General features: G+C 44.2%; 2 protein-coding genes across 2 annotated transcripts; both read right to left on the bottom strand.

Moving 5' to 3' along the window:
- Positions 1 to 4,368: 4,368 nt before the first annotated feature.
- Positions 4,369 to 12,512, bottom strand: LOC125542871 (receptor-like protein 7). Its single transcript, XM_087546389.1, is given in 2 exon segments — positions 4,369 to 10,698; positions 10,700 to 12,512. Coding segments are annotated over 2 exon segments (2,658 nt in total). The 5' UTR covers positions 11,176 to 12,512; the 3' UTR covers positions 4,369 to 8,516.
- A 264-nt stretch (positions 12,513 to 12,776) lies between these two features.
- LOC125542874 (putative NADPH:quinone oxidoreductase 1) lies at positions 12,777 to 13,775 on the bottom strand. Its single transcript, XM_048706096.2, has 2 exons — positions 13,558 to 13,775; positions 12,777 to 13,459 (listed from the first exon to the last, which is right to left on the bottom strand). The coding sequence occupies exons 1-2, from the start codon at positions 13,661 to 13,663 to the stop codon at positions 12,951 to 12,953; spliced, it is 615 nt and encodes a 204-aa protein (XP_048562053.2). The 5' UTR covers positions 13,664 to 13,775; the 3' UTR covers positions 12,777 to 12,950.
- Between the last annotated feature and the right edge of the window lie 260 nt (positions 13,776 to 14,035).

Below are 14,035 nucleotides of genomic sequence, written 5' to 3'. Positions count from 1 at the left end.
CGTTTACACGGAGTGACAAATCCCAGTCTCGATTCGTGCGAACCCAACCGACACTTTCGGAAATACCCGTAGTGCACCTTTATAGCCACCCAGTTACGTTGTGACGTTTGGCACACCCAAAGGACTCCTACGGTATCCGGGAGTTGCACAATCTCATGGTCTAAGGAAATGATACTTGACATTAGAAAAGCTTTAGCATGCGAACTACACGATCTTGTGCTATGCTTAGGATTGGGTCTTGTACATCACATCATTCTTCTAATGATGTGATCCCGTTATCAATGACATCCAATGTCCATGGTCAGGAAACCGTAACCATCTATTGATCAACGAGCTAGTCAACTAGAGGCTTACTAGGGACATGGTGTTGTCTATGTATCCACACATGTATCTGAGTTTCCTATCAATACAATTCTAGCATGGATAATAAATGATTATCATGAACAAGGAAATATTATAACAACCAATTTATTATTGCCTCTAGGGCATATTTCCAACAGTCTCCCACTTACACTAGAGTCAATAATCCAGTTCACATCGCTATGTGATTAACACTCAAGGTCACATCCCCATGTGACTAACACCCAAAGAGTTTACTAGAGTCAATAATCTAGTTCACATTACCATGTGATTAACACTCGATGAGTTCTGGGTTTGAATATGTTATGCTTGTGAGAGATGTTATAGTCAACGGGTCTGAATCTTTCAGATCCGTGTGTGCTTTACAAATCTCTATGTCATCTCCCAGATGCAGCTACCACGTTCTATTTGGAGCTATTCCAAATAACTGTTCCACTATACGAATCTAGTTTACTACTCAGAATAATCTGGATTAGTGTCAAAGTTTGCATCGGTGTAACCCTTTACGATGAACTCTTTTACCACCTCCATAATCGAGAAAATTCCTTAGTCCACTAGTTACTAAGGATAACTTTGACCGCTGTCCTGTGATCCATTCTTGGATCACTCTTGTACCCCTTGACTGACTCATGGCAAGGCACACTTCAGGTGCGGTACACAGCATAGCATACTGTAGAGCCTACATCTAAAGCATAGGGGACGACCTTCGTCCTTTCTCTCTATTCTGCCGCGGTCAGGCTTCGAGTCTTACTCAATGTTCACACCTTATAACACAGCCAGGAACTCCTTTGCCGATCCATTTTGAACTCCTTCAAAATCTTGTCACGGTATGTATTCATTTGAAAGTACTATTAAGCGTTTTGATCTATCCTTATAGATCTTAATGCTCAATACTCAAGTAGCCTAATCCAGGTTTTCATTGAAAAACACTTTTCAAATAACTCTGCATGCTTTCCAGAAATTCTACATCATTTCTGATCAACAATATGTTAACAACATATACTCATCGGAAATTCTATAGTGCTCCCACTCACTTCTTTGGAAATACAATTTTCTCATAAACTTTGTATACACCCAAAACTTTGATCATCTCATCAAAGCATACATTCCAACTCCGAGATGCTTACTCCAGTCCTTAGAAGGATTGCTAGAGCTTTGCATACTTGTTAGCATCTTTCAGGATTGTTAAAACCTTCTGGTTGTATCACATATAACCTTTCCTCAAGAAAATCGTGAGGAAACAATGGTTTTTGACATCCTATCTGCAAGATTTCATAAATAATGCAGTGACTGCTAATATAATTCCAACAGACTCTTAGCATCGCTACGAGTGAGAAAGTCTCACTGTAGTCAACTCCTTGAACTTGTCGGGAAACATCTTAATGACAAGTCGAGCTTTCTTAATGGTGACATTTACCATCATTGTCCGTCTTCCTTTTTAAAATCCATATGTACCTAACAGCCTTACGACCATCAAGTAGTTCTTCCAAAGTCTACACTTTGTTTTCATATATGGATCCTCTCTCGGATTATATGGCCTCGAGCCATTTTGGAATCCGGGCCCACCATCGCTTCTCCATAGCTCGTAGGTTCATTGTTGTCTAGCAACATGACTTCCAAGACAGGATTACGTACCACTCTGAAGTAGTACGCATCCTTGTCGTCCTACGAGGTTTGGTAGTGACTTGATCTGAAGTTTCATGATCACTATCATAAGCTTCCACTTCAATTGGTGTAGGTGGCATAGGAACAACTCCCTATGCCCTGCCACACACTAGTTGAAGAGACGGTTCAATAACCTCATCAAGTCTCCACCATCCACCCACTCAATTCTTTCGAGAGAAACTTTTCCTCGAGAAAGGACCCGATTCTAGAAACAATCCCTATTGCTTTCGGATCTGAATTAGGAGGTATACCCAACTGTTTTGGGTGTCCTATGAAGATGCATTTATCCGCTTTGGGTTCTAGCTTATCAGCCTGAAACTTTTTCACATAAGCGTTGCAGCCCCAAACTTTTAAGAAATGACAGCTTAGGTTTCTCTAAACCATAGTTCATACGGTGTCATCTCATCGGAATTACGTGGTGCCCTATTTAAAGTGAATGTGGTTGTCTCTAATGCCTAACCCATAAACTATCGTGGTAATTCGATAAGAGACATCATGGTATGCATCATATCCAATAGGGTGCAGTTATGATGTTCGGATACACCATCACACTATGGTGTTCCAGGCTATATTAGTTGTGAAACAATTTCCACAATGTATTAATTCTGTGCCAAACTCGTAATTCAGATATTCATCTCTATGATCATATCATAGATATTTTATCCTCTTGTCACGACGATCTTTCAACTTCACTCTGAAATTACTTGAACCTTTCAATAATTCAAACTTATGTTTCATCAAGTAAATATACTCAGTATCTACTCAAATCATCTGTGAAGTAAGAATATAACGATATCCACTACATGCCTCAGCACTCATTGGACTGCACACATCAAGATGCATTACTTCCAACAAGTTGCTTTCTTGTTCCATTTTACTAAAAACGAGGCTTTCAGTCATCTTGCCCATGTGGTATGATTTGCATGTCTCAAGTGATTCAAAATCAAGTGAGTCCAAACGATCCATCTGTATAGAGTTTCTTCATGCATATCTACCAACAAACATGGTTCGCATGTCTCAATCCTTTCAAAAATGAGTGAGTCCAAAGATCCATCAACATGGAGCTTCTTCATGCGTTTTATACCAATATGACTCAAATTGCAGTGCCACATTTGTGTGGTACTATCATTACTATCTTATACCTTTGGCATGAAAATGTGTATCACTACGATCGGGATGGTATTATTCAAATAAACAGAGTAACCATTATTCTCCTTAAATGAATAACCGTATCGCGATAGACATAATCTAATAATGTCTATGCTCAACGCAAACACCAAATAACAATTATTTAGGTTTATAGTCAAAAAAACAATTATTTAGGTTTTAATACCAATCTTGATGGTAGAGGGAGCGTACGATATTTGATCAACCTTGTAATACTTCCAACACATATCGTCATCTCACCTTTTAGCTAGTCTCCGTTTATTCCGTAGCCTTTTGTTTCGAGTTACTAACACTTAGCAACCGAACCGGTATCTAATACCCTGGTGCTACTAGTAAAGTACACATTATAATGCATATCCAATATACTTCTGTCGACCTTGCCAGCCTTCTCATCTACCAAGTTTCTAGGGTGGTTCTGCTTCAGTGATTGTTCCTCTTATTACAGAAGCACTTAGTCTCGGGCTTGGGTTCAACTTTGGGTTTCTTCACTAGAACAACAACTGATTTGTTGTTCCATGAAGTATCCCTTTCTTGCCCTTGCCCTTCTTGAAACTAGTGGTTTTACTAACCATCAATGATTGATGCTCCCTTTTGATTTCTACTTTCGCGGTGTCGCGAATAGCTCAAGGATCATATCTATCCCTGATATGTTATAGTTCATCACGAAGCTCTAGTAGTTTGGTGGCAGTGACTTTGGAGAACCATCACTATTTCATCTGGAAGATCAACTCCCACTTGATTCAAGCGATTGTTGTACTCAGACAATCTGAGCACAAGCTCAACAATTGAGCTTTTCTCCCTTAGTTTGTGGGCTAAGAAAATCGTCGGAGGTCTTATACCTCTTGACGTGGGCACGAGCCTGAAATCTCAATTTCAGCCCTCGAAACATCTCATATGTTTCGCGACGTTTCAAAACGTCTTCGGTGCCTCAACTCTAAACCGTTTAACTGAACTATCACGTAGTTATCAAAATGTGTATGTCAGATGTTCGCAACATCCACAGACGACGTTCGAGGTTCAGCACACTGAGCGGTGCATTAAGGACATAAGCCTTCTATGAAGCAATGAGGACAATCCTCAGTTTACGGACCTAGTCCGCATAATTGCTACTATCAACTTTCAACTAAATTTTCTCTAGGAACATATCTAAAAAGTAGAACTAAAGCGCGAGCTATGACATAATTTGCAAAATCCTTTTGACTATGTTCAGGATAAACAAGTTCATCTTATGAACTCCCACTTAGATAGACATCCCTCTAGTCATCTAAGTGATTACATGATCCGAGTCAACTAGGCCGTGTCCGATCATCACATGAGATGGACTAGTCAACATCGGTGAACATCTTCATGTTGATCGTATCTACCATACGACTCATGCTCGACCTTTCGGTCTTCTGTGTTCCGAGGCCATGTTTGTACATGCTAGGCTCGTCAAGTGAACCTAAGTGTTTGCATGTGTAAATCTGTCTTACACCCGTTGTATGTGAACGTTGGAATCTATCACACCCGATCATCACGTGGTGCTTCAAAACGACGAACTTTCGCAACGGTGCACAGTTAGGGGGAACACTTTCTTGAAATTTTAATGAGGGATCATCTTATTTACTACCGTCGTTCTAAGCAAATAAGATGCAAAAACATGATAAAAATCACATGCAATCAAAAAGTGACATGATATGGCCAATATCATTTTGCTCCTTTTGATCTCCATCTTCGGGGCTCCATGATCATCGTTGTCACCGGCATGACACCATGATCTCCATCATCGTGTCTTCCTGAAGTTGTCTCGCCAACTATTACTTCTACTACTACAGCTAACGGTTAGCAATAAAGTAAAGTAATTACATGACGTTTATATTGACACGCAGGTCATAAATAAATAAAGACAACTCCTATGGCTCCTGCCGGTTGTCATACTCATCGACATGCAAGTCGTGATCCCTATTACAAGAACATGATCAATCTCATACATCACATATCATTCATCACATTCTTCTTGGCCATATCACATCACATAGCATACCCTACAAAAACAAGTTAGACGTCCTCTAATTGTTGTTTGCATGTTTTACGTGGCTGCTATGGGTTTCTAGCAAGAACGCTTCTTACCTACGCAAAAACCACAACGTGATATGCCAATTGCTATTTACCCTTCATAAGGACCCTTTTCATCGAATCCGATTCGACTAAAGTGGGAGAGACAGACACCCGCTAGCCACCTTATGCAACTAGTGCATGTCAGTCGGTGGAACCAGTCTCACGTAAGAGTACGTGTAAGGTCGGTCCGGGCCGCTTCATCCCACAATGCCGCCGAATCAAGATTGGACTAGTAACGGTAAGCATATTGAACAAAATCAACGCCCACAACTACTTTGTGTTCTACTCGTGCATAGAAACTACGCATAGACCTAGCTCATGATGCCACTGTTGGGGAACATAGCAGAAATTCAAAATTTTCCTACGTGTCACCAAGATCTATCTATGGAGAAACCAGCAACGAGGGGAAGGAGAGTGCATCTACATACCCTTGTAGATCGCTAAGCGGAAGCGTTCAAGAGAACGGGGTTGAAGGAGTCGTACTCGTCGTGATCCAAATCACCGATGATCCTAGTGCCGAACGGACGGCACCTCCGTGTTCAACACACGTACAGCCCGATGACGTCTCCTAAGCCTTGATCCAGCAAGGGGAGAAGGAGAGGTTGGGGAAGACTCCATCCAGCAGCAGCACGGCGGCGTGGTGGTGGTGGAGGAGCGTGGTAATCCAGCAGGGCTTCGCCAAGCACCGCAAGAAACGAGGAGGGAGAGGGGTAGGGCTGCGCCAAGAAGGAGAGGAACTCGTGTGTCTTGGGCAGCCCAAACCTCAAGTATATATAGGGGGAGGGGAGGGGCTGCGCCCCCACCTAGGGTTCCCTCCCTAGGGGTGGCGGCAGCCCCCAGATCCCATCTGGGTGGCGGCCAGGTGGAGGGGAGAGGGAGGCGCACCAGGCATGGGCCCTAAGGCCCATCTGCCCTTAGGGTTTGCCCCCTCCTCCCCTTAGGCGCCTTGGGCCCTTGTGGGGGGGGGGGGGCGCACCAGCCCACCTGGGGCTGGTCCCCTCCCACACTTGGTCCATGCAGCCCTTCGGGGCTTGTGGCCCCACTTGGTGGACCCCCAGGACCCTCCCGGTGGTCCCGGTACGTTACCGATAAAACCCGAAACTTTTCCAGTGACCAAAACAGGACTTCCCATATATAAATCTTTACCTCCGGACCATTCCGGAACTCCTCGTGACATCCGGGATCTCATCCGGGACTCCGAACAACATTTGATAACCACGTATATCTATTCCCTATAACCCTAGCGTCATCGAACCTTAAGTGTGTAGACCCTACGGGTTCGGGAACCATGCAGACATGACCGAGATCACTCTCCGGTCAATAACCAACAGCGGGATCTGGATACCCATGTTGGCTCCCACATGTTCCACGATGATCTCATCGGATAAACCACGATGTCAAGGACTTAATCAATCCCGTATACAATTCCCTTTGTCTAGCGGTACGATACTTGCCCGAGATTCGATCGTCGGTATCCCGATACCTTGTTCAATCTCGTTACCGGCAAGTCTCTTTACTCGTTCCGTAACACATCATCCCGTGATCAACTCCTTGATCACATTGTGCACATTATGATGATATCCTACCGAGTGGGCCCAGAGATACCTCTCCGTTTACACGGAGTGACAAATCCCAGTCTCGATTCATGCCAACCCAACAGACACTTTCGGAGATACCCGTAGTGCACCTTTATAGCCACCCAGTTACGTTGTGACGTTTGGCACACCCAAAGCACTCCTACGTTATCCGGGAGTTGCACAATCTCATGGTCTAAGGAAATGATACTTGACATTAGAAAAGCTTTAGCATGCGAACTACACGATCTTGTGCTATGCTTAGGATTGGGTCTTGTCCATCAGATCATTCTTCTAATGATGTGATCCCGTTATCAATGACATCCAATGTCCATGGTCAGGAAACCGTAACCATCTATTGATCAACGAGCTAGTCAACTAGAGGCTTACTAGGGACATGGTGTTGTCTATGTATCCACACATGTATCTGAGTTTCCTATCAATAGAATTCTAGCATGGATAATAAACGATTATCATGAACAAGGAAAAATAATAACAACCAATTTATTATTGCCTCTAGGGCATATTTCCAACATCCACCAGCCAACCTAGGGCTGGTCCCCTCCCACACTTGGCCCATGCAGCCCTCCGGGGCTTGTGGCCCCACTTGGTGGACCCCCGGGACCCTCCCGGTGGTCCCGGTACGTTACCGATAAAACCCGAAACTTTTTCGGTGACCAAAACAGGACTTCCCATATATAAATCTTTACCTCCGGACCATTCCGGAACTCCTCGTGACGTCCGGGATCTCATCCGGGACTCCGAACAACATTCGGTAACCACGTATATCTATTCCTTATAACCCTAGCGTCATCGAACCTTAAGTGTGTAGACCCTACGGGTTCGGGAACCATGCATACATGACCGAGACGTCCTCTGGTCAATAACCAACAGCGGGATCTGGATACCCATGTTGGTTCCCACATGTTCCACGATGATCTCATCGGATGAACCACGATGTCAAGGACTTAATCAATCCCATATACAATTCCCTTTGTCTAGCGGTATGATACTTGCCCGAGATTCGATCGTCGGTATCCCGATACCTTGTTCAATCTCGTTACCGGCAAGTCTCTTTACTCGTTCCGTAACACATCATCCCATGATCAACTCCTTGGTCACATTGTGCACATTATGATGATGTCCTACCGAGTGGGCCCAGAGATACCTCTCCGTTTACACGGAGTGACAAATCCCAGTCTCGATTCGTGCCAACCCAACAGACACTTTCGGAGATACCTGTAATGTAGCTTTACAGCCACCCAGTTACGTTGTGACGTTTGGCACACCCAAAGCACTGCTACGGTATCCGGGAGTTGCACAATCTCATGGTCTAAAGAAATGATACTTGACATTAGAAAAGTTTTAGCATACGAACTACACGATCTTGTGCTATGCTTAGGATTGGGTCTTGTTCATCACATCATTCTTCTAATGATGTGATCCCGTTATCAATGACATTCAATGTCCATGGTCAGGAAACCGTAACCATCTATTGATCAACAAGCTAGTCAACTAGAGGCTTACTAGGGACATGGTGTTGTCTATGTATCCACACATGTATCTGAGTTTCCTATCAATACAATTCTAGCATGGATAATAAACGATTATCATGAACAAGGAAATATAATAATAACTAATTTATTATTGCCTCTAGGGCATATTTCCAACAGGAATCGTCCCAGTAAGGAAGTTGTGTGATAGGTTGAGCCCATGTAACAAAACAAGTTCCCCAATATCTTTAGGAATGCTACCATGGAATGCATTGTCCGAGACATCAATGAATACAAGGGTTGTCAATATTTTAGTAAACATGATAGTTGAACCTTTGTACGTGAGAACGGTGGCAAACTGATATACTTGTTGTGCACCAAACTCATATTGCATCACTGATGTCTCATTAGCGGTTGCCACTGCCATTGACTTCAATTGCACGAACCATTCATTGGTCAATCTCCCAAAGAAGTTGTTGGAGGCCAAATCCAAAATTCGTATACTTGGAAATCCACAAGTGTTGTTACCTTTAGGTACAGAAGATGCCACTGGACCAAAAAACTTGTTGAGTTTTATCACGAGGACTTGAAGTCTAGGAACAACAGCTATCCAACATGGAAACAAATCATTAATCTGGTTGTTCCCCACATCAAGGACCTCCAAGTATTTGCAATAAGCTAGAGATCTAGGCAAATCTCCTTCAATCCGATTGCCACTAAAATCTAGTGCCTCCAATGCGCAACTTTCATTGATTTTGCGTGGCAATTTTCCGTGAAGCTGATTTTCTTTTAGATTTAAAACTTTTAATGTATAGGTGTCCTCCAACAGGCAAGAGGGGATTGGACCACTGAGGTTATTGTAAGATAGATCAAGAATTTCTAGGTTTGTACCACAAAAGGCTGGAGTAATCTTTCCTGATAGGAGGTTTCTCGATGCCTTGAATACAACAGTTTGTCCAAGTTGAGTAGAAATATTAGATGGCATGGATGAGAAATGGTTGCTTGAGTAATCAAGTATATCTCCAGAGTTTTGGGGAATAGGTATTTGTCCCTCAAACATGTTAAAGCTGAGATCCAAGGCATGTATATGAAAAGGAAGAAAGGTCTCATAGCCAACATTATTAAATTTGTTGTGTGACAAATTTAGAAAGAAAAGGTCCAAACCTGTCCATTGCTCCCATGCCCACTGAGGTATGGCCCCATGAATTTGGTTATGTGAAAGGTCAAGCCCCTCCATCCAATGTAAATGCCTCAAGACATTAGGGAACTTTGATATGTTACAAGATGCTAACCTTAAGTACATTATGTTGGGGAAGAAGGATGCCAACGAAGAATTATATTCCCCATCTATCAGAATTAGTTTATTGTTTGATAGATCCAACTCAACTAGGTGTGGTAGTTTCGAGAACGAACCAAGTTGCACTTTGCCAATGAAATTATTGGAATGAAGTTGAAGAGTTTCTAATTGAGTTGAGTTCAAAATGTGTGGAGGTATTTTGCCTGAAAAATTACAGTCATACAATGCCAATTTTCTTGGTTTGATCAAAACACCAATAGAAGATGGAATTGGCCCATATAAGCCACAATGAGAAATTTCAAGAACATCTAAGGAGGTTAAGTTTGTGATCCATGATGGTAATAGTCCTATTAATCTTAAACCAGAGACTTGCAATGAAACCAAGGTTCTAAGATGACCGATTGTTCATGGTAGCTTTCCAGCAAAACCATGACTACCAAGGCCTAACCTCTTCAAAGATTTGAGATTACTAATGGAACTTGGTATATCACCAGAAAAATTGGTGTTACCAACAAGCAAATTCTCAAGATTACTATGAGCTGGAAATTTTGGCAGATTACCAGAAATCCTAAAATTATAGTGCAAATCGATAGTCACTAATTTCTTGTGTTGAAAGATTTCCGGAGGAACCCATCCACCAATATCGTTATAGCTAAGCTGGAGAACAATCAAGGAGGAGAAGTTAGCAAAGAACAGTGGAAATGGACCAGCTAAATGATTGTGTCCCAAGTCAATGACACGTATGAAGTGCAAACATGAGAGCGATCCACAAATAGCGCTAGAGAGCTTGCAATATGGCATGCTAAGAACACGGAGATTTGGAGTGTACCTGGCTAGAGCAGTGCACCACTCTTCTCCTTCACTAGACAAGTCAACGAAACTAAGGTGGAGCTCCCTCAAGTTCCCAAGGTTCGCAACTAAGGTTGTTAAGTTTGATAGTAGGAGTTGCCCTGGGTTACTTGAATCAACGTGAAACCAGTAGCCATAGCCGAGCAGCTCAAAAAATTCGAAACGGAATGAGAGATCAAGAGAGACCAAGTTGGTGAGGCACCTGGCCTGAGAAGTTGGAGGTGGAGAGGTTGAGGTGGGTGAGCATGGTGAGCCGCTCAAACCCAACGAAAGGCATCTCAGACATGTGAAAGTCGTTCCCACCCAGGTTGAGATTCCTGAGGGTGGTTAGCTCGAAAACTGCAGGATCAAGGCTGCGGCTCTCCAATCCGCAGTCACCCAAGTCAAGCGACGTGACGTGGCTGGTGGAGGCATGGCAGCCGATACCTTCCCAGCGGCAGCAGTCCGTGCCGGCCTTCCATGAACGGAAGGCGATGTAGGAGTGATTGCTAGCGGAGAAGGACCTTTTCAGCCGGAGCAACGCCAACGCCTGGTCCAGCAGACACTCCGGCAAGGCCGTGGTGTGATTGGCGAACGTACTTGCCGAAAGGAGAAAAGAGTTCACGGCCACGAGCTGGAGTTGTAGGAGTAGGAGCAGGAGCAGCAGAAGGAATGGCTTGGGACAGGCCATCATTGGTTGTGAAGGAAATGTGTGTGCAAAGGATCACACGCCTCAACTACAAGATTGTGGAGGAATGGCTTGGTGAGCGTGGCTGCACCTCTTTATATGCACACACGCATGGATGATGTGTTTAGCAAAGCTTGGACCAGTTTATTGGATCGTGCACTACACGGTAAGGATGGCATCAACGACCCGTCCGCGCGCACATATTAGCCGCACACGCCGTTATCATGGTGCGTGCCACACAGCACTACGCCATTGGCGTTCCAGTCACGAGCAACGACTCAAGGTCTTCAGTCAATGTTCAGCTGGAGTCCCTCAAAGGGAATACGTGGACTGTATTTTCTCTCAGATGAGCTATCTGCCAGGTGTTGGTTTTATATGGTTGGCATATAATGCTTGGATCAGTGATCACATTGCACTACCAGTAGATTTTTTTTTTTGAAAAAGAGAATACCTCTGCATTAGAACGATGCATGCAATCATATATTATTAAAAGTGCAAAATCTAGCAGTCAAACATCATCAACCTAAAAATAAAGGAAAAAACAAACACGAAGGCCGAATACCTCGCGCCAGTGACTCCCCTATATAGCCACTAACCCTATAATACAAGACACAACATAAACGAAAAATACACAACTCTTAGGCTACGCCTTCAAGAAGGAATCACCGCACGTGCGCCCATGATGGTGAGTCCACCACAAAGTTGAACTCCGGATTCTCATCCCCAAAGTCAAGTTTCAATCCACCACCTTCAGTAAAGACACGACAAAGTAGGTGTTTTTGTTTGTTTGTTTTCGTTATGTTTTCCCCTTGCTTTTTTTTTCTTCTGGTTTCAAGAAGAAACCATGTAAATTGTTATTTTTAATGTGAAATGCTTTTTAAAAATTGTGAAAGTTTTTCAAAATAATATTCGAATCTTTTTTGAAATATTAACATTTTCAAAACTATAAGTTTTTTTGAAATTTGTAAACATTATTGGAGTTTGGCGAATATTTTCTAAAAAAGAAAATGAAAACAATAAACCAAGAAAGAAAACAGTAAAAACCTCCAGTAAACAAACAACAGAAGAAAAACCAGACCGAAGAAGGTTCCCAAAACAGGGATTTCTGTAGTACTCTCTCCGATCCAAAATAAATATCATGATTTTAGTTCAATTTTTTTGCGGGTAATTTTTTTTAGTTCAAATTAGTAGTACTTTGTTAGCTTTACAATGTACTTTGTTAATATTTATTTGAAGAGAAGCTTAAATTGAAAGGATCCAACCTATAAACGTACGAACACACACAGATGTAAACCGGATCCAAATAGATTCATCGAAGACAAATACCGACCGAATCCAGCGGGATCCGTTGACGCACCATTGGGACGAGAGTTACGTGAAGAAAACCTTATTCCATCAGCAAAAAGTCGTTGCGCCGCCTCACCTTTCTAAATGGGATGCAATCACACAAACTCTAAACAAACAAAAAAAACACCTAAAAACACCATATGTTTCAACAATATCAATTTCTTCAACAGTTCTATTGTTTTCTCAACATAGACAATGCGCCCTTGCGTTCTAGTACTAGTAGCAACGGTAAAACACGTACGCACGCACACGTTCAACAGTACGATGCAATTCTTCGGCGATTTATTACACAAAAGGTAGGACACGCTTCCTACAGTGTTTCACGGAACCACGAATACGCGGAGCAGAACATCGTCAAACTGAAGGCCAATGCAAACTAACCAGTGTGTACGGTGCACGGCGCCAAGTAGTATCATCGATCGATCTTGAGTCAGTCAGTCGTCCTTGTTGTGCTGGAGCCTGAGCGCGAAGGCGTGGAGCGAGAGGAGCACCTTCCTGAGCCGCTCCCTGGTCACGGGGTCGATGAGGTTGCCCTCGCCGTCGAACTTGGGCGGGTCCGCGAACGCCCTGATGTGGAGCTCCGGCTTGTTGATGAAGTGGAGGTCGAGGAAGACCCCGATCTGGCGGAGGTGGAGCGACGCCCTGGCCCCGCCGAAGTCGCCGCCCGCGCACACGATCGCCGCCGCCCTGTCCGCCCAGCAGTTGTTGCCCCTGGACGCCCAGTCCAGCGCGTTCTTCAGGGACGCCGTGACGGAGTAGTTGTACTCGGGCGAGGCGAAGAGGAAGCAGTCGGCGGCGCGGACCCTCTCGCGGAGCGCCTCGACGGCCGGCGGGAAGCCCTCGCCGCCGTCGGTCTCCAGGTCCGGGTTGGCCATGGGCAGGCCCGAGATGTCCACGTGGTCGATGCGCAGCCCCGGGATGGACTCCTCGCACAGCTCCTCGGCTAGATAGGTCATGCAAATTCAGTTGCACTCAGCAGTGCAAAATAACCAAGGGAGCTAAGCAACTATATAATGGTGATTGGTGATGGATTGTGCGTACCGGCGCGGATGAGGCCGCGGTGCCACGAGTCCTTGCGGAGGGAACCGCAGAAGGCCGCCACGCGGAGGGTGGGCTTCGCCGCCGTCGACACCGTCACGGAATCCATGATTCTTCCTCGGTCCTGGGTCGCCGTAACACTGAGTCCCTCGGCCGAGAGTGGAGTAGCTTTGAGTACTGATCGATGTGGAGCTCAGCTCAGGTGCTTGATGTCTTGTCCCGGAGGAGACGGAATAAATAGATGACTCGTTGGTCTCAGCCAGGTCATCGTGAACGTCAGACGTTGGATAAATTTTACTAACCCAAATTAAGAAGAGTATCTGCACTGCACTACTAGTGGTGGAGCGTCATCGATGGCATCATACTTGCGATCATTAGCAGCCTAATTAATCTACTGACAATATACTATAATCAGCTGATACGCGCGACATACTCCCTCCATTCCACAATCTAGTGCTTCCTCTATCCCCGTGCTTCAACT

Source organism: Triticum urartu, chromosome 3A (genome assembly GCF_056163025.1).
Source record: "Triticum urartu cultivar PI428250 chromosome 3A, HENAU_Tu73, whole genome shotgun sequence".
NCBI lineage: Eukaryota > Viridiplantae > Streptophyta > Magnoliopsida > Poales > Poaceae > Triticum > Triticum urartu.
This window is presented reverse-complemented; position numbering and strand designations above follow the sequence as displayed.